General features: G+C 39.2%; 1 protein-coding gene across 4 annotated transcripts in view; it reads left to right on the top strand.

The window, feature by feature from the left end:
* Positions 1-20698, top strand: part of DACH2 (dachshund family transcription factor 2) — a 465751-nt gene that overhangs the window by 385500 nt on the left and 59553 nt on the right. For 2 of the 4 annotated variants that reach the window (XM_048864441.2, XM_048864442.2), the window contains 2 exons: positions 10524-10659; positions 12308-12388. In XM_048864441.2, the coding sequence (XP_048720398.1) occupies positions 10524-10659; positions 12308-12388 (217 nt within the window). The remainder of the gene's footprint in view (positions 1-10523; positions 10660-12307; positions 12389-20698) is intronic. The other 2 variants (XM_048864443.2, XM_048864445.2) reach the window with 1 other exon arrangement.

Below are 20698 nucleotides of genomic sequence, written 5' to 3'. Positions count from 1 at the left end.
TTGCTTGGAAAGTCTTCATTCTGGTATTTCCTAGCTTTTGATTGCTTTACTTTACAACCTTCATAATGTTCTTTTCATGTAGGGGTTTTAATGTAATTTCCTATGTTTTTAAAAACTTAAATATTGACAAAACAAAAATACCATTATCTAGAATCATACTGACCCCACATCAATAGGGCTGGGATCTTTAGATTCTCAGCACAGTCCTCTGTTGTTTGAGTGTTATACCAAAAAAATAAAAACCATCAGGATCTTATTAAAGGGAAAAAGGTAAAATACCACATTTATTGTGAATACAGAAAGAATCATAGTAAGCAGTTAGTTATAGCTATAACATTCCATTTAATCTCATATTTATTCACACATTCATTCCTACAAATACACACACACAGGTTCTGCAAAGTTGTTATCATAGTTACCAGCCTTAGAGTTGCTCATACCAAGCCACTGGCCAGGTGGCCTGGACATGAGGAGGGAGCAGGGCCTCGTCAGATGCTCATCGGATGCTCCTGGAAGTTGGTTTGCAGAATCAGACCCCCAAAGTTCTCACTTTTTAGAGTCTATTTTTATAGGAATTTCTTCCTATGCCAGTCTATGGGAATTGCTTCATCATGCTGTTGCTGAATCAATCAGCAGATAGCACATTCCTGACGGCTCCGTGCTGCTAGATGTTATCTTGTTCTTTGGTTCTCCCATTCTTGAGGCTGTTGGGTGGATTCCAGTCTGCCCTCCGGGGGTCCTCTGGTTATTTCCACTTGATGCCTTCTTCAGCCAATGGACACTGGATTCTTAGGCTGGCACCTCCCTGATCATTCAGTTATTATCCACACCAAGCATCCATCCACATACATCCTCTATCTCTATTTTAATCACAATTGTTAATACAACAAAAGGGCGGGGAGTCTCTGGGTGCTGTTTCTGTTGTTAGAGTATTGCTTTGAGTCTCTCTCTCTGTGAATTGCTTTGAGAACAGACTCTGTCTTAGAATGTACTAACACAATTAGCAGCTTGGAAGTTTCACACATAGAGGGAGAGAAACAGTACCAAAAACCAAGAGACCTCTTAATTAGTAATACCCTGGAATTTAAACTGTGGGGAATCAAACTCATTTGTGATTTTAATACAGAACTACTTTAATATGATCCAACATAGTAACTGGTGGCAGTAGAAGCCTGGTGTCTTATATGTGAACTTGCCACTAAAGCAGGGTGGAGACACAAAAAGCAGTGGGTTTCACTGCTGTTTACAAGACAGCAAAAGAATGTTTAGACTCAGGAGTAATTGGTTCAATTCCAGTTTCTGCAGGGGAGTGTGCTGTAGTGATTAAAGACCATTCTGCTCTGCCCCTAACCTCTCCCTATCTCCTTCTGCCCCATCCAACCTCCCCTCTCCTGCTGCCACCCTTCCTACTCCTGTCCCTTTCTTCCCCTGCTCCTGTTCCTTTCCCCTCCCACTCCTTCCCCCCTACCCCCCCCGATTCCTTTAACCCACCCTCCCTGTTTGCTGATGGAGGAGGATTGTGGAGACTCAAGACTACTGTGTTCAACACCAGGTACTGGAAGGGGGTGTGGTCTAGTGATTATAGATCCTTCTGCCTCTGTGGCAATACACACAGAGACACTATTACTTCTCAGGAAAGCTGTTGTAAGAATTTTTTAACATGGGCAAACATATTTTTCCTAATCTCATTCTCAGTAATGGCTGAACTATTTTAGCTGAAATTCTCTCCCACCCCCCAAAACTAACTCATTTGCTCATTCACCCTAAGGCAGACACCTGGCATGGAAAATTTAACCCAAAGCAGTTGTAAAGGATGTATGACATAAATTTGAAATTCCCTAAATTAGAAAAAAGATGGGTTGTGCAATCATGACTGAGCAGTGCTGTTTTCTGTGTGCTGTATAACTCTTATACCAGTATTTATCTGACAGAGAGAAAAAAAATCTCCCAACCTCTGAATTCTCAAAACCAGTTGCCAAAAATACAAAAACATAGATATATTGTAAGGATTAATACATGTTTACTTTTTCCTCTCTATGCCAGCCCAACATTTTGAAACACTTTCAGAATAAAGTTCAACTTTTTAAATCTAAATTTATAAAAATTATAACTTTTGATCACATGTATTTTTATACTTTTCCATCTTATACAATCAATTCATTGTTGCCAACTTGTAGATTAAATGATTGCTGGAATGTCAAGGAAAGATCATACAACAGAGAAAGTAATTTGAGATAACTTTCTTCATGGCTAATTTGAACAGCTGAGTCCATTGCAGAAAGCAGAGGATGTGCAGTCATATATCTTTTTATCCATTGCCATGCAGGTACTGCAATGTTTGGACATACTCAGATGTCTATAATCTTATTTAGCCTTGTTTCATTTAAACTACAATTTTATCTCTTATATGCCTTTTCCTCAGACGTCAAGTATGTATGGTTTATTAACATGGGGAACTGCATGTTTCCAACATAAAGGGGAACTCCTGAATGTTTGCGTTGATTCTGAAGGTGGAAAAGATATTATAAGTTGCAAACACAATTGCTTTTTTCCCCAAAGTTAGCATGGTCATATTGTTAGGCCAAACACATAGCCTTTAGTTGTGGCTCAGATCCTTTTAGCATTGGCTCAGCCATTAGCATTTGTAGTTACTAGCTAATATAGTTATTACATAACTATAATATAGCTATGACATCATTAGGCCTGGGTGTGTCCTTTCTTCATTCAGTTATAGCACTGGACATGGCAGAATTCAAAGGACCAAGGATATGTATGATGATTCACCTGTACAACAGCCACTGCATTATTAGTCAGTTTTTCACCTTTGCACATTGACAATACTGATAAACAAATGTAATTGCAACTTTGTAATATATGGGTGAAAGGTGCCATAGTTTTTTCCCTCTAATTACTAATTTAAGAAACTCCAAAGTGGGAAGCTCTTGTTTGGCTGTTTACCAATACCGTCTGATTAGCTGTGATTTTTTGTTTGTTTGTTTGTTTGTTTGTTTGTTTGGCTGAGCAGCTGGCAATTAATGAATTGATAGGAAATAGTCACAAGGCGGTGGAATTAGCAAGTGAACATCTGGTATTAAAAATTAGTAAACACAGAAGAGGTTTTTTTGTGATTTCTTAAATTCAGTAGGAAAATAAATACTAGTTGACTACTACTGAAATGTTTGGTGCACACAATTAAAAATATTACTGCCCTGTACATGGAATAAGTATATTGTATGTGAGTTCATTTCAGATAAGAGTCCGAGCAGAAGATAGTAGGATCCAGCTGACTCTTTGGCAGGCATCCAGCCACATCTCAGTCATTCTTTTTCCTTATTTAAAATGTGATTCCCAGTTCTTGTATAAATTGCACTCCTCACAACTCTAGCTCTGGAGACCGGGGGAGATACTGAGTCTGCCTATCTCTTTGCCTATTCCCCTCACCCAGATCAAGGTCTTCCAAGTTTTGAGCCTTCCTTACCCAAGGAACACAAGTCCAGAGGTTTCTCCTGAGGTATCATCTCTCTAAAGGATTGGTGTGTAGTCCAGCTGTACATTGATCGAGCATGATTTCTGGTTTAGACTGAGCCAGAATTATTATCTGTGTAAAAGTGGAAATGCACGTTGTGCTTTACCTCCAGCTATACTGCCTTAGTTTAAGACCATAAACTTCAGAACAAGTATTAAACATTTTTCATAGAAACTAAAATAATCATAATGCTAAATTAAGGTCCAACTCGGAAAAGAAATATGAATCCTGATATTAGCTGTTATCAAATGATAACACATTATTTGGCAACAGTAGTGTTTGTATATTTCCTATTAATTCTGGGTGAAATTCAGCCAGGAATGTAAAGGCAATGAGAGGCCTTCAAAGTAGAAAAACTGCCAGATCTGTACAAGAGGTGGATAGCTATGGAGCAGGCATCCAAGCTGACTCTCCACCCCTGCCCCTTTATATCTCTGCATTGCATATACCACTTCTGAAGAGACATTTGAGGATGGGGAAGTGGTTGCAGGATTTGTTGCCCCTCTTTTAGTCCTGATGCTGTTATAGCAGCCACAAAATGAGCTTCTGAGCTGTCCTGTGTCCTGCATACGAGTTCTGCAACTTCACCCTCTGTGTGGTTTGACACACAAAGCCCATTTACATGGTGACTGGAGGTTTGGGGTGAATTTCTCCTTAACTGTTTTGAGAGTCTGAATGATGGTGAAGTTGGCCTTGAGGAAGGCAAGTATAATACTGTAGAAACCTAATTGGGAGTAGTGCATAAATAAGTAAAAAAAGTTATTCTTCAAGGGTATACGAATTATGGTTCTTCCAATAAATTCAGCAGCTCCAAGTTTATTCTCAGATTAGTGGCAAATACTTATCTGAAACTTAAAACCAACAACAGCCCACCACATTTTTCTCTGCCCCCATTTTCATTAGCAAAGTCTGTTAAGTTCCAAGCTCGCTTGCCATTATAGAGCCCTGTAGAGTACAGAAGGAGCACATCAATTAAATATGAAATATCAAGACAAATGTATGAATAAAATATCCAATATTCAGACAAATGTCCAAAACCTGCTTGTCAGCAATGAAATGCCATTAAATCCTTTAGGAGCTCATTAATAGATTAACATTTGGAAGAGTAATTACAGCTACATTGGAACTGAAAATAAATAAAAATAAAAAGGCAAATCCAGCAGCATGGCTCTTCTAAAACTCTTGACATATAAAATGAGAACCAATACTATAAAATATTAGAGATAAGGAATTAAAGTTAAGGTGATTATGTCAAAAATTGGTAAGCCGTTCATATATACTTCTAATACAATTATTGTGGATGTAAGTTAGTTATGGATGTTATGTTAGTGCTTTACATTTCTTGTGTGGAATAGCACCTCACAAGGGATGCAAAAGGAATACTGAGGTGAAAGCAAGGATGTCCCTGAAAATTGGAAGAGCTGATGACTTTAGTGCCATTAACCTAAATCATAACTAAAAGTAACTATGTCAAGCTTTGTAGCTACATTTTCTGAGCCAAAGCAAGACGCTGTCCTTTAGTAAGACAGAAATATATCGTCCTTCAAAAGGATTTAATACTCCAAAAGTCTTTTTTGAGAATTGATGGTATAGATCTGTAAAGAGAAGAGAAAGATAAGATATATAAAGTACCAGTAGGTATTGCAGATAGATAAATAGTTGAGATCTTCAGACATGTTTTAATTCTTTCATCAGATTTCCAAATCTGTAAATTATCTCTCTAATTCAGTGCATTATAACCTGGTTTATGAATTGTGAAAAATATACAAAATGTGAAAACAAGCTGAACTTAGGAAATATGGCGTTATTTTAGAAGTAATATTCTTCTGATACTATAAATATAACAACTGCAGAAGCAGGCTGGACTGCAGCCTGTAGTGGGACTACAGTTATTTTTAATAGAAAAAATAAAATATATGAACAGTAACAGGGTTGTAAAATTCATAAATGACATAAAATGAAGTCATAATCGTGTAAAAAATATTAAGATTTTAGATTTGCAATTTTCCCATTTAAATTCTGTTTTTGATTTGTTACAAATACTGTTAACCCTGTGTTTAGAAAATGGTGAGGACATTATCACTTGTGTTCTCATTTGTAATAAAATAGATTAACTTGCTGTGAAATTTTAACTAGGCTGAGACACAACAGTAGCTGCCTAATGAACCAGAGCACATTGCTGTTAAGTAGCTAAATAGATGCATACTGATTACAGGACTGAAAAATGGATGTGTTTACTTGCAAAGAAGAAACTATTCATACTGCTATTCATTATGGTAGGAGAAACTCATACACTTCCAAACAAACACTTAGAAATAGACCATTTTTCAATCAATATCTAGGCTCAGGTGATAATATTCTATCCTCATGTATAGTACATATGATGTAGAGAAAATTCCAGCTCTTCTGTTATCTAAAAGGGAAAACTGTATCTTCCCAGTATATGTTAATTCTGGTAGGCAGTGAAATGTTAGCTGACATAATCAACAAATTCTTTCATAAAATGATTCACTGTGTAATTAAATGTGACATTATTATTTGACACCTTTATTTCTACCTGAACATTGTAAATCCAAAGTAGTATGTGTTTTAAGGCAGATTATTTTAAGTAGATCGCTTTATACTGGGAGACAATGTAGGCACTGCAACCTTCGGGATGCGGGGTGGGGGATATTTGTCCCACTAGCTGGAAGAAAAGTGGCACTGCCCTTTTAAGGGCTTCCTTACAATGGATGGAGAGAAGGGGGAAAGCTTACAGGGCAGGGCAGGAAGCAGTTAGGGAAAGTCAGGAGCAGGTCACTGCACTGTCCTTCCTGCTGGCCAGAAGCAAGGGCCCGGTATTTATATGCCATGCAGCTCTAGGGAGGCCCTCTTTTACCTGCATTGGGCTGACAGCACTCACTCACCCACCCACCCATGAACAAAAGGACCGAGTTCCCTCCTAACCTGCTGGGGGAATTATGCTAGTTGCCCTTTTTGTTGGGGGTTGGGAAGGAGTTTTTCCCTGAGTCTCAGATTGGGTGGTTTTTTCCACCTTCCACACAGGATCTGTGGGACCCTGTGCTGTGGAGTAGGAGGTTAGATTATAATGTTGCAATTTAGTATGTAAAATTTCTGGCAGATGTCCAGTGCAGGTACTCATTAGGGAAGGGATACAGTTATCGGATGAAATGGATTGCAAGAGGATGTAAAGGAATCCATCCCATACTGGAGCAGTAAAAAGAGTTTCAGGCTTCTACATCTTGTACAGTGGAGATCCAACCCCCCGCTCCTTTTCCTAATCCCTTTTAAAGGACTTGAGGAGGGGGGGTTGGGGCTCTTATACATGGAACAGGGAGGAACTGACCCCTTTCCTTTTATAATGGAATGGTCAGGACCTGGTTTGGGATTATTTGGAAATGATTAAGGAAAGGATGATGGCCAGACAGTGAGAAAATGCAGTTATCAGAGAGAGCTGGAATCCTGTTTTTCCAAATCATCAACTTCTGAATTACTCAAATAATTTTCATTTAAGGATGGCATATACTGCTGTATTTGTGATTTCTGAGTGTTAATGTACAGTAATTTGTTTTGTTCAGATCTTTTTTGTAGAACAGTTGGCAAACTCTTTCCTTGTCTGTTCACATGCTTGTTATAGGTACATTATGTATTTTTGTGGCAAATTAATCACTGAACATTCTGAGTTGAAACAATGGTAGAGGCCCTTTTAGGTACACAAGACTGGGACTAATGTCAAGTAGGCTATGACACAAAAAAGGAGGCAATTAAAGATAAAGTCACAATTTTGTTCACCTGGGTCCCAATCCTAAAGCTGCTACTTGATCAAATGTAATAGAAGGTCCATGTACAAAGAACCAACAAGATCAGGGCTGTATGTGTAGAATTCATTGATTAATAAAGATACCTCTAAGGGGGTGGATGGAAGCCTTCTAATGTGACACAATAGAGGGAATGTCAAGACAGGAAGCTAGGGCATAATGGCCTCTCTCCTGGCCCCACAGGCTCCTCAGCAGCCACTAATTCCCAAATCCTTTTCAGGGCATTTCAGAGCATAGAGGGGGAAAGCCAACAGGCCAATAGCTTTGACATTGTATTGATTTGCTGTCAGGTTTGGAATAGTTGGATATTACTTGCTGAAAACAGTTGATTTTTTTCAAAACTTAAAGCTACTGAGGTTTGACATCCCTATAATAGATTCATATCTATTAAAACTTAATAAACATCTTTAATTAGCATACCAAGACTATTGCAATTAAAAGTCTCTCTTTAGGTTTTATTAGTTATTGTATGTTCATTAAATAACAGATAATTAGTGAGAACACATCCATTGAGAATTAACAGCTATGTAATAGATATGCATCTGTTACACGATTCCAAAGCTCAGTTGTTATTTAATGTATAATAACTATCCTATTAAAAACACATTCAAGGCTATATTTTCAGTGTGGTGTGACTGGAATAAACAAACACCACCCATTATGGTTAAGAGGAGATGCTCTTTAATTCCCTGTGCATCATGCTACAATGTATCCCTAAATATAAAGTTGAATGTATTTTGGAGATGTGGTTTTAATGGGTAACAGAATATTTTTAACACACTAACCAGACTGCCATTGGTATTAATGAGTTACAGCAGCAGATAATGAACAGAAACTTAAGTTAATCATTAGTAATTGAGAGACTTTTAGAATCTACAAATCTGCTTCTAAAGGTATTTTATAGATTTGTCATGTTCTCTATCCCAGCCTCAGGGGGAAGAAAAATTCAGTCACTATTGAGCTTCTTAGCACATGGTCAGAAGGGGCCAGATCACACCATTTCACTGAAAAATCTTTGGGAATGTACCAGGAAGGGTGGAAAGCTGAAAAGTTATCCTCAGAGCTTCCCCAGATTATATTGTAGAGAGGTGGGGAATTTGTCCTTCTCGCAGAAGAGGCAAAGAATTCAGCTCCCAGAACTCATGGCTATCAGGGAGCTGCCAGAGGCTAGGATTGTCCACAAATTCAGGATTGTCCATCCCTAATCCCATCCACCTTCCTCGTAGCATGGCTCCATTGCAGCCATACTGCCAGGGACTCTCCCTTCAGTACTACCTTTGAAGTAAAAAGAAAAGGAGTACTTGTGGCACCTTAGAGACTAACCAATTTATTTGAGCATGAGCTTTCGTGAGCTACAGCTCACTTCATCGGATGCATACCATGGAAACTGCAGCAGACTTTATATACACACAGAGAATATGAAACAATACCTCCTCCCACCCCACTGTCCTACAGGTAAGACTAATTTAACACTAGCTAACTAATTTAACTAATTTAACTAACTAATTTAACAGCAGGACAGTGGGGTGGGAGGAGGTATTGTTTCATATTCTCTGTGTGTATATAAAGTCTGCTGCAGTTTCCACGGTATGCATCCGATGAAGTGAGCTGTAGCTCACGAAAGCTCATGCTCAAATAAATTGGTTAGTCTCTAAGGTGCCACAAGTACTCCTTTTCTTTTTGCGAATACAGACTAACACGGCTGTTACTCTGAAACCTACCTTTGAAGTGTTATAGGTAGTCTACCTCATGGAAGGAGCCACAGAGAAAAAGGCCCAGAAAAAGTACAGTCTCAGCCTGTAATAGGTGCTTTTTGGTGGATTTTCATCGGTTATAGGAGGTGGGAATAGGTGGGAGGGGATAAATGATGAAAATGCATGTTACAGCTATAATTTTGAAAGCTCTAGGAAAAACAATGCATATAATGTTGTTATTACAGGTGGCCGAAGTGGGAGAATTTCATTTTGGGTAAAATTTTGGAAAAATTTACCATTTTTTGTTTTACTCCTTTTTCCTTACCCAGAGTATTCTCAGGTATATTTGAACTGTGGACCACATTTAAAAAGTTGTGTGTGCAAACGTGCACATGCATATGTTAGCTTTTGTAAGCATATTCTTATATTTACTTCTAAAAAATGTTAAGGCAGAGTTAACATTGCCTACCTCTGGCAAATCCTTTGATCTATTAAACTTAAACCTCTGAAAAATCAGAATGAGCAGTGTTAAATTAGTCTTACCATAACTCTTTATTTTCAGGACAATCTCCAGATACATGTGGAGTTTAGAGCCCTTTGAAAATTAAAAGCAGGTTGGGGGGGGGTGTCTTTTGGGAACCCTTTGACCAAGTGACAACAAATTCGCATCAGAAAGTCAACCCCTACTCCTGATGTGGCACACCAATATTCAAGGCAATTTGATTCCTCCTGTGAGTTTTAGAGCACATTTTTAGAGTATTAGAGAAATTTTGTCTTTACACTGAAATGTTGTGCACTTTTGTATGCATGGCTTTGGAAATCTGGCTGATATAGCTTTAATGGGGACTAATGAAAGTTCTCAGGTAGACCTATGATTGTTTTTATGAATTTGCAATTGTTTAGCATTAGTATTTATTTGAATCTGAAATTGCCAATTTAATCTGAATTTGGTATTTGACTCTTCTGTATCATTTATAGATACAGATAAAACTAGTAACGTACTGAGGAGGACTGTGCATTTTTGTATTAACATGGATGAAAATGTTACAAAATAAAAAGTACCCCAAGTAATTGAATAGCTTAAAAAAAACATTAGCAAGCCACACAGTAGCTGCTATGTCATGATGATAAGGGTGTCATAGCTATGTGGTTACATGGTGCCCAGATATTATAGGTATGCAAGACTGTACTGGGTCTTTGAATGTGAGTTCACAAAGGAGCCGAATTAATTTACTTAGCAAAGGAGATTTGCTATTTTAGATAAGTCTTAAGTACATTAAAGAGGCAAGGTGGATGAAGTAATATCTTTTATTGGACTAACTCCTGTTGGTGAGAGAGAGAAGCTCTCCAATAAAAGATATTTCCTCCCCCACCTTGTCTCTCTAATATTCTGGGACGAACATGGCTACAACAACACTGTGTACATAAAGTAAATTAAAACAAACTGCACAATTCAACAGGCATTATTTTCTTTTCTGTTTTAAGGAGAGGATTCAAGACAGCCCTTCTCCTGCTCCATCTCTGGAAGATAGTCAGAGGCCTGGGAGTCATGCGTCTTCACATCAGAGCAGTAGTGTGTCCAGCTCTCCATCCCAACTTGACAACACACCAGATAGAATTGGTTGGTACTTTATTATTCCCAGCCTCCCCTCACTCAGATAACTACTCTGTGGATTTGAGAAGTGTGCTGTGAAAAATACTTCACTAAAGGAAAATTGACAGTGTTAGTTTTAAAACTGACTCTGTGAAGCAGTCATTTATCATTAAAAAAATTAGAGCGGCATTAGAATACAGGATATAAAGCTGCCTGTTCTTCTCAAACTTGCTCATTACTGCAGAAAGCCTGACCAATCAGATGGCTACATATCATGCACGCATCAACTCAGTGTCACAGTATATTGCCCCTACTATGATATAACATACACATCTCATGGCGTCCTTCTAAATGTACATTTGTTGTATTTACCTCAAACTCAGCAAATTATATCATGACTATAATAAAGGAAACTCACCACTTTTTTCCATTGTCATAAGAGTTTTTTTATTTCCACCGTAGGCATCAGGGTCTGTGTATTATTTAGACAAAGAATGGCCTTACGCATGAAACACAGTTCTGGGATCAGGCTGTCCCACAGACAGCTTGTTTGACCTTGGTCAAATCACTGAATCCCTGTGCATGTCAGTTTCCTTATTTGCAAAATAGGATAATATTTCCTCGTTTTACATATTGTCGACAACTAATTCATGCTTGTAAAACTCTCCAGTGCAGGTGATGTCTCTGCATCTGTTTGTACAACACCCAGTAACTATGGGGCCTTGATCCAGACAGTGGCCTTTGGATGCCGTTGTTATATAAAAGACTATTAATAATAATACACTTGGAGATCCTCTGTGCTCCAGCAGTGTTAGGTATTATTAACTACAGTATTGTTGCAAAAAAAAAACAAAAAAAACCTTTAAGGCATCACTTAAATTTTATGCTGAACCAAATATTTGTCTTTGTCTAATAGTGATGTTTGCCCATATTGTGCTGGTTTTAGAAGGATATATACAGGATATAGAAGGATTTTTAACTTTTGCTATTTCCAGTTAAACACTGTCTAAAGAATTAACATAACATTCTAGCAATTCTCTTGATCTGGAGTGATTTCAAATTCTAAAATCAGTTAATTGTGGAGAAGGTAAAGCTTTAATCAAATAAAAACAAAGAAAGTAAGTATCCTGAAATCATAAACTTAACATGTCTTACTGATTTTCCAGGTGGTAAGTAAAGAATTGCTCTCTCAGCATCAAAAAGGATTGTCTTTTAGTTGTCATCCATCAATTTGGGTTGCTAACCATCTATCTGTATTTCTTTCTTAAGCTAGCTGCATTATAGAAAATTACTGATTCTTTAAATCCTCTCATCTATTAAACATGTTTTTTCCCCAAAATGATTTCTGTGAAGCACTTTTGTAATTAGTTAATTTGAGCATTTTATAGGAAATTGCACTCATCCCAGTGGTAATTTTTGTTCTGTTCTGTTGTCTTTGTGTAATCAACTTAAGCAAATTTGCTTCTGCTGTTTATGTTAATACTTTGCTGTAAATGTTGAAGATTTGGAATTTAGTAGATGACAATAAATGGCCCACCACTTAAGAACTCGCTGTATAAGAATGCAAAATTGCCAGAATATTGGCAGAAAAAATGTCATTTAATATTTTCATTCTCTATTTTGGCAATTTTTTTCACTGGCAGTGTTACAGAGCTGTGCACTCTGATTTTTTTAGCTATGCTGACCAACACCAGAGAAGGAGAACTCATTGATCAAGATACTGGGACCAATCTAAAAAAACTCCAAAAGGAGAAAGGTAGAATCATTTATTGTTTTTTATACAGCGTGTGTAAGGAAATTAATAATGCACTTTACCTGCATTGGCCACATTCTATCTATCCAATGGCATAACAGGTTATATTTATAGAGCTGAACACATAATTGGCAATGAATAAGGTATCCAGCGAATTTAGCCTGTATTTCTGCTTAGGGAGTATAAACAATAAGATCTGTATTTCCTTGTATTTATTCATTATTGGAGAAATATTTGGCAAATCTTTTAAATTTTATTAATTGATTATGAATAATTCTCTGCAAATATTTGATTAGCTACTTGGTACTGTTTCTGTTCCTTTACTGGGTGAGCATGAAAGCACCTTCAGTGTTACTATTTGTGCATGTGAATTTCATTTCTGTGAATGCTTTTTAGGCAGTATGTTTGTTTTCTGCAAAAAGTGATACCAGTCAACTCAGTTGCTCAAGTTGGGGGCGACATTGTTGGCAAATGTTAACTAGGTCCCCCTGCTACTAATGTCAACAAAGAGTTGAGGCTTCTGCAGGTTCCAGTCTTAGGCAGGGACCTGTCGGCTGCTTCTGGGAGCAGCACTGGGCCAGGGCAGGCAGGAAGAAGAGATTCTTTCGACCCCTGATCTCTTCTACCCTGGGGAAGGGAATGCATGTTCTTACCTTTACTGATCTATGTCTCTAGTGGTCACTGCCCTTTCCTCTTCCTCATCCATTTTCTGATGTTTCTCTAGTCATTGCAGTTCTTCCTCAAGGAACCCAAGGATTGGCCCTATTGAGCTCATTTGAGAACTCGTAATGAGTTCATGGAATACCTTGAGTTCATTTGCCCCCTGGGCCCTTATGCTTAAGTCCTTCCCTGTTGTCCCCTGTGGTTTCCCGTAACCATGTGTGTTTGTGTAGGCAGTGTGGAACAAACCAACAGCTAAACAGTAGTTACCCAGTACACCATGGGTTCTCAGCCTTTTTCTTTCTGAGGCCCCCGCACAACATGCTATAAAAACTCCAGGGCCCAGCAAGGCAGGAAGGACTCCGGGCTAGCAGTGGGGTAGCAACCTTGGGCATAGATGTAATTTGACTTCTATTTTGGGTGGGCCAGTGGGGCTTGAGCCAGCTCCACAAAGCAGCATCTGGGGAGGGAGCGCCCCTCCACCCCCTGACTCACCTCAGCAGGCCACCCAGTCTGCCTGGGTTGTGGGGGAGGGGGCGCAACCAAAAATGATAACTCAAAGGTGGGGGGCTCAACCTCAAAAAGTTTGAAAACAGCCTAGGATGCAGGGGTAGCTAGGAGCTGTGTGCGGGCGGGGGGGTAGCTCAGGGTGCAGGGAGGGGTACTGAGTAGCTCAGGGTGCAAGGAGGGAGTAGCTAGGGGCTGCGTGCAGGTAGCTCTGGGTGCAGGGAGGAGGGTAGCTAGGGGCTGTGTGCTGGGAGGGCTCCTCTGTGGTCCCTGTTTCGTGGGGGCTCTGTCAGCCACGGAGGCGGGTCCCCTGCCCAGGCGGCTCTTACCGGCTGTGTGAGAAAAGGGAGCTGGGAGCTGAGGAGAAGCTTCAACCCCCTGCAGCAGCAGGAGACGAGGGAACGCCACCAGAGCCCCAGCAAGAGCAGCAGCTGTCCCGCGCTGCCTGGCTCCCCACCTCCGACCTGGCCAGGGGCAGGGAGAGAAGGAGGTGGAAGGGGAGGGGCGTGGAGCTGCCCCGGGACTGCCCTGCTTTTGCACTGTAGTTTCATGGTGGAGGGGGAAACACCTGCCATGTCCCCCCACCTCTACCCATGGGATCAGGGCTTGAACCCCACGGGTGCTGGCTTCAGCCTTGTGGGAGGTGCTGGGTCTTGGGCTCTGGGTTTTAGCCGCGGGGCCCCACGGACCACCTGAAAGGGGCCAAGGACCCCCTGTAGAGAACCGCTGCACTACACCTTCCTTCTTAAAATAACAAACTGCCTTTACTTCAGTAATTACATAGATGAGTATTTTAGTCTGAACCTGGAAGTGTGGTTGATTTTTAATTTTGTTGAAGCATGCATGGTTTCCTGCCACATGTTTAGACATTTTTCAGTGAAACAATGCAATATGCCCTATGGGGCTCCAAGATGCAAATCATATATTTGACTGATAGCAGTTGTCTGTCACTCAAGGCAGAGCACATCCTGTATAGTTTAATGAACTGCAAAAAAGTCAACCCAAAACCCATATAAAATTCATTTTAAGAACTTAAACTCAAATCCGGACTTTCTGTAGTCATTTAATATCGCTTGTAACTTTTTGCATGAACAGGGGTATAAACACCAATGTCCTAGCCAACTTCCCGTAAAGTTTCAATGTATATAGTAATCTTCATTTCTTGGCCTACATTTTTATGTAGTGTTGTTTTGTTTCACTCACTAAGTGCCACATATATACACATATATCTTATACAAGTGCTTGAAGGAAGTTTAGGATGAAATTGCTGTTTAGAGATTGGTACAAACACAAATTCCAGATCACTACTGTCTACTCAACCCTTTCAAAAATCTTGAATCAGGCCTTCCCCAAAATTCATGAGTTTGGCTCAAAAATTACGAGATTTTTTAAAAAAGGGGTGAGAGATTATTTTTATTTTATTTGTATTTGCCTTTTCATTTTTCAGCCTTTATGGTGCACTTGGATCACATTTTCAAACTTTTCTCTGAAATCATGAGGTATAGAAACGTCTTTTAAAAAAAAATTTAAAACTGTCCTGGAATCCCATGACTCCAGGAGCTGGGACTTTATGAAAAATACTAAATATCATGAGACTCAGGATAAAATTATGAATGTTGGCAATACTGTATATCCAAATAATTCCAAACTTAATTCACATCTAGCATGGTGACTGGCCTCCATGTTTATTTTACAGTTCCTGGTAAAATCTATTTTACTTTCGCTATAGTGATCCAGTGGTTGCCCCATGATGATGATTGGCTTTTGAAAACCCCTAAACTTTCTAGCCTAGGCCTTTCTCTTGTGCTATGTAAATGTCACAATATTATTCCTCACTTAAAGTATCTCATCCTTAACATGAATTTTATTCCCAAAGGTTAGGTTCTTGCACACAGACAGCACATTGCCACATAACATGAAAAATGGACTGCAGAATTTGTGCATCTGCAAATTAGCTGATTTGAGAAGTTGCACAGTAATTTGTACCAACATATTTGAGAGCAGCATGTCACACCTCTCCATGAAATCATGGTTTTAGCACATATAGGTGTGGCAGTAATAGAAGAGGGTGATATATGTTGAACTGCTCAGTAAATACTACAGCTATCATTTGTATAAACAGTGAGCTTCATTTTTCAAACATTGCCACTGCCTTTAGCAAGGCAAAATATATTTACCAGAGAAAAGATTAGGAAGGAATGTAGTTAAATCAAAGTATCAACATTTATTAAGTATGACAAGTAAGCACTTTATACAATCGTGGCAAACATATGTTTTCACATCTGTTTTGAGTAATATCATCATGATTTAAAAATGATTTATAGCTGTGCATGCCATAAAATGCCAGCTTTGCTGTAACTTGGAAATTTTCAGACAATGAAGAAATTATTATTGAAGACATGTATAGAACATGTTTTTTTGTGACATAGACCTTTTTATAACTTGTACAAATCTGAGCATTCTGACACAATTAGGGGAGTAACAAAATGAAAATTAACTAACTAAAATTCAGCAGCTGGAGTTACTAATGTAAAATCTCAGCACAAGAAACAATAAGAGCTTATCCTAGTTACCATCAGTGAATGCTGTTATACACGTTAAAATAAGCAACTTTCAGGCATTTTCTATTCCCATTGTATAGAATGATGTCAGAAACAGACAAAATATATGCTTTAATCAAAATAATTTGGATTTAGTTAGTCTTTAAGAGAAAAATAGCTTTAAAATACGTGCAGTGCAGTTGTTGTTATGATATGGCAATCTGTATATACAGATCTGTATAATATAGGTTACAGATTATCATTTTATGTTAATAAAAATACCACAGAGGTGTCAGGACACCAGATGGCACAGAGGATTAGTGATAGGTTACAGAGATTTTCACCTTCATGCTGGCAATTCACATTTAGTAGGGTCAGTAGTGAGTAATAAAACTGCGGCTGCTGGCATATAGTCCCTGATTCTTCAGGGTATTTAAGCATGTGCATAACTTTTAGCTCGCTAAAGGAGAAACAGCATGAACTCGCTTATAGTGGGGCTTTTAATCCTCGAATTGAACAGTTCTGACGTTCCCTTTGGTGGATGACTGTTGTGCTTATACATACTAGCCAGGATATTACATGTGGCTGAAAACCATATTTAAAGGTTGTTTTGTAGTTCATTTGAAATTATTTGGTGGGCTCTTACAAAGGAAACTAGTTGAGCTGGGCAAATTTTCCACAAAAATTTTCCACAAATATTTGCAGATATTAAAGTGAACTTTGAGCTCAAATGGAGATGGCATCTTTTGTGTGGGACGGGACAGAGAATAGGCTTCCCAAACTCTTCCCCAGAACCCTGTCACTGAGACAATTAAATAAGCTAGACAAGAATATTTGACCATTACCTTCGCAACTAGGATCGTGCATGAGCCTGCAGTTACTATGTGTGACTATATGAAGAGAAAAATTAATTTAAACTCTACACCCAGGGTAGGTTTATTGAAAGCCAAAGCCTACCTCTGCTCCTAATGAAGTCATTGGGAGTAAAGGTAGGTCAGTGATAAGCACTTTTAAAAATCCCACCCCAGCTAATAAAACCAACCAATAAATCACACAGTAGCCTATTTTTTCTAGCACAGATTCCCTGTGCTTTCCTACAAAAGTTTTAAAATTTTATTTAGTACCCTAGTCCTATTCCCTACCTTTTGTCAAAAACTGCTCCCTTACGCTGAGGGGTTCAAAGCCCCAGCAGCTTTTTCCTGACAGAGTTAAATAGAAACAATACTGTATCTTTTGGCCAGTCATAACTAACCATCACAGCTCAAATTTGGAATATTGAGTATCAGATATTCTCTGTGAACTATTCACAACTGAACAACAAAGTAAAAATCTTGCAAAAAAAAGTTGTATAAATGTGAATAATGGAATCGGGGGATAGTTTGACAAGCTCATGGTCATACTTGGAGCTGAAAAAGAAACTAAATTCGTTGAAAAAATGATTTGCTATGAATTAGTTGCCCAGTTCTGGAAACTGCTCTCTAGCACTCTCTAGGCACTTAGGCAAAGCCCTGTGGGATATGTTCTACTTTTTCTACAGGGAGTTTTGGTCTCCAGAGTTGTGAATCTGGCACCTATTACTTTCCTTTTTCTTCTTCTTTTTTTGAAAAATACTCTTCCCATATTATTCAAAGGGAACTGGGGATTTTGCATCTTTTCTGTCAGCCAAGACATCTATAGAAGTTCTACTTAAAGTGACAGAAATATTTACAGTTGGCTGGAAGCTTGAGGCAACTGCAAAATTAGCTGTTTTGTTTAACACATTTCATTACATGACAACAGACTTTTATACAGTTTGAATTAATCATTGCCAAAGGAGGAGTGGGTTGTTTAAGTGTGAGGGGAAGAGTAAAAACAGGTGCAGACCACCTGAAACAGCAACTGGCACCATGCTATATGGAGGATGTGCTCTCGTGAGACCGAACTTTTCCAACAATTAAACTGAAAGCATCCAGATGGAGGATGGAATAAGCAAAGGAAGCAAAGGGCATGGAGTAAGCAAAGAATAAGCCAGGAATAAGCAAAGAACTGAAGGGCATGAAGCTGAAATACACAGTGTGTGTGAAATACAGAAAGTGTACAGTGTATGTCAACACCTATTCAAGATTTTCATGATGGTATATCTTAATTCACTCACTGGCTGTGTTGTCAACATACCAGTATTTCACAACATGTTCAAGACATTCTGTGAAACAAGAAATATTTAATTTTTTTCTTGTGAATGTTACTCTTGAGAAATAGTGAAGACTCCCAAATTAAAAATAAATTCATGTTCCTTTTGATATCTCTCACCAGGCACACTACCGACTCTTGGGTCATTTCATAATAGTTGAAAGAAATAATAAATTAGCGTTAAAAGAAAGTCATGGGGTTTCATTTCACCAGATACTGTGCCATCCAGGTGTTCTTATATATAGCTTTGACCCCTGTTCAGATTCCAGGTCCATCTTTGGATCAGAGGAGGACTTTTATTTTGGTGGCTGATGTACGTCGTTCTGCTTCCAAGCATTCCTCAGATTTGAGTAAGAAACAGATGATCTCAAGGAAAAGACAAGCTTTGAGGGCTGCATCACCTTCACCTGAAAAAAGGAGATGAGAGATTATTAGTTTTTTTCTGGATCTGTCTGTATCTTTTCCTCCTCCTAAGATTCCTACAGGGTCTCCATGAAGAGCTTTCTCTCCATCTTCCGGGTCCATTGCTGGTTCTGGTGCAGTCCATCATGGATCTGAGGCTGGATCCATTTCCAGAGTAGGATAGAGGAAGAATAAAGAGACCTGTTTCCCCTTATTTCATGCTGCCTTTTGGTCCTCTTCCTGCAGGTATGTTCCCAAATACCAGTTGCTGGGGAGAGAGGCAATCCTGGCTCATTGGCTTTATTGGAGGCCACCGTGGGAATCCTTCAGTTGTCCTCCTGATGTTTCATCTGTAAAGGATCTGGCAGGGGAGAAAACCTCAGATCCACTTCTACCAGACAGGGTGCCACATACTCCATCTGAGGAAGAAGATGGCTTTTTTTTTTTTTTAACTCAGACGATGATCTTGATTTGTCACCAGATGAGCTTCTGCCTCTTCCCCTTCTACAGATGCTCTGCAGTTTCATGACCCAGTGGATTGCATGGTGTCCACATTGAACTTCCCTTCAGTACCTGTGGGGGAAACCTCCCATTCGGTATCCAACATTCTTGGAACTACCTCCAAGAGTAGGATGTCATTACCAATTCTCAGTGGTCGTCTACAGCCCATTAAGATTGCTTGCTCCACCCCCGCCTCTTGCCAGCCTATTTCCAAAAGGGCAGACAAATTATAACAGATATCCTTGGAGGGGTTTTCATATTTTCACATACACCCTGTACCTAATTCACTGGCTGTGGCTGCAGCCAGTAGTAAATTGAGGTCTGGACAAGCACTTTCCACTCCTGCTGACAGAGAAAGGAAAAGGATTGATTCCCTAGAGAGAAAGGTGTTCTCCTCTTCCTGTCATGGTATTAAGGGGGCAAATTACCAAGCAGTTACGGCCCACTATCAGTTCTACCAGTGGGAAAACATGGTACGGTTTGTGCAGGATTTGCAGGAAGACAAAAGGAGAATAGCAGATGTGGTTATAAAGGAAGGTCAAAATGTGGCAAAGCACACTTTCAGAGCTCCATTTGATGCCTCAGATTCTTCTGCTAGAGCATTGACTTCTGTAGCTATTCTGAGGAGACAGTCCTCTGCTTTTGCTTTGGATACAGTAGAACCTCAGAGTTACAAACACGTCGGGAATGGAGGTTGTTCGTAACCCTGAAATGTAACTCTGAACAAAACATTAGAGTGGTTCTTTCAAAAGTTTACAACTGAACATTGACTTAATACAGCTTTGAAACTTTACTATGAAGAAGAAAAACACTACTTTCCCTTTATATTTTTAGTAGTTTATGTTTAACACAGTATTATGCTGTATTTGCGCTTTTATTTTTGTCTCTTCTGCTGCTTGATTGGGTACTTCTGGTTCCAAATAAGGTGTGTGATTGACTGGTCAGTTTGTAACCTTGGTGTTCGTAACTCTGAGGTTCTACTGTACTAGAATTAAAATGGAGGATCTCCCCTTTGAAGAGGGTGGCCTTTTCAGTGAAAAGATGGATGAGTGGCTGAAAAAGGTGAAGGACACAAGATGGATGTCCTGCTCTTTGGGCTTGATTTCTTCGAGGAGGAGACCTCCTTCTCTTTCCTTCCCTTATCAGAGACAGCATTATCTGCCGTCTTCCTCAACTTATATTTCATCAAATCAGAGATGTCTACAGCAGCACAGCAGGCTACATTTTTCCAGAGCCAACACAGAGAGGAAGTCTTTTAAATCAAGGTTTAAATCTAAGCAAACTGCTCTCCCCCTTTCATCTTGGTTGAACAGCAAGCCTCAGAGTCAATATGAGGATCAAGAGTCAAGAACCAGTCAGCACAGCCCCTTCCCTTCTTCTGTTTTGAGGCTGGTTAGCCCATTTTATCAGCAAATGGAGGCTTCTTACACTGGACAAATGGGCCCTAGGAATTATAGAGAAGGGCTATGTCATTAAGTTCAAGAAACTAAGCTCTTTAATTTCCCCCTAACCTTGCCTTTTCAGGGAACCTTCG

Source organism: Caretta caretta, chromosome 9 (genome assembly GCF_965140235.1).
Source record: "Caretta caretta isolate rCarCar2 chromosome 9, rCarCar1.hap1, whole genome shotgun sequence".
Lineage (NCBI taxonomy): Eukaryota > Metazoa > Chordata > Testudines > Cheloniidae > Caretta > Caretta caretta.
The sequence above is the reverse complement of the archived record's forward strand: the minus strand, read 5'-3'. Positions and strand labels throughout refer to the sequence as shown.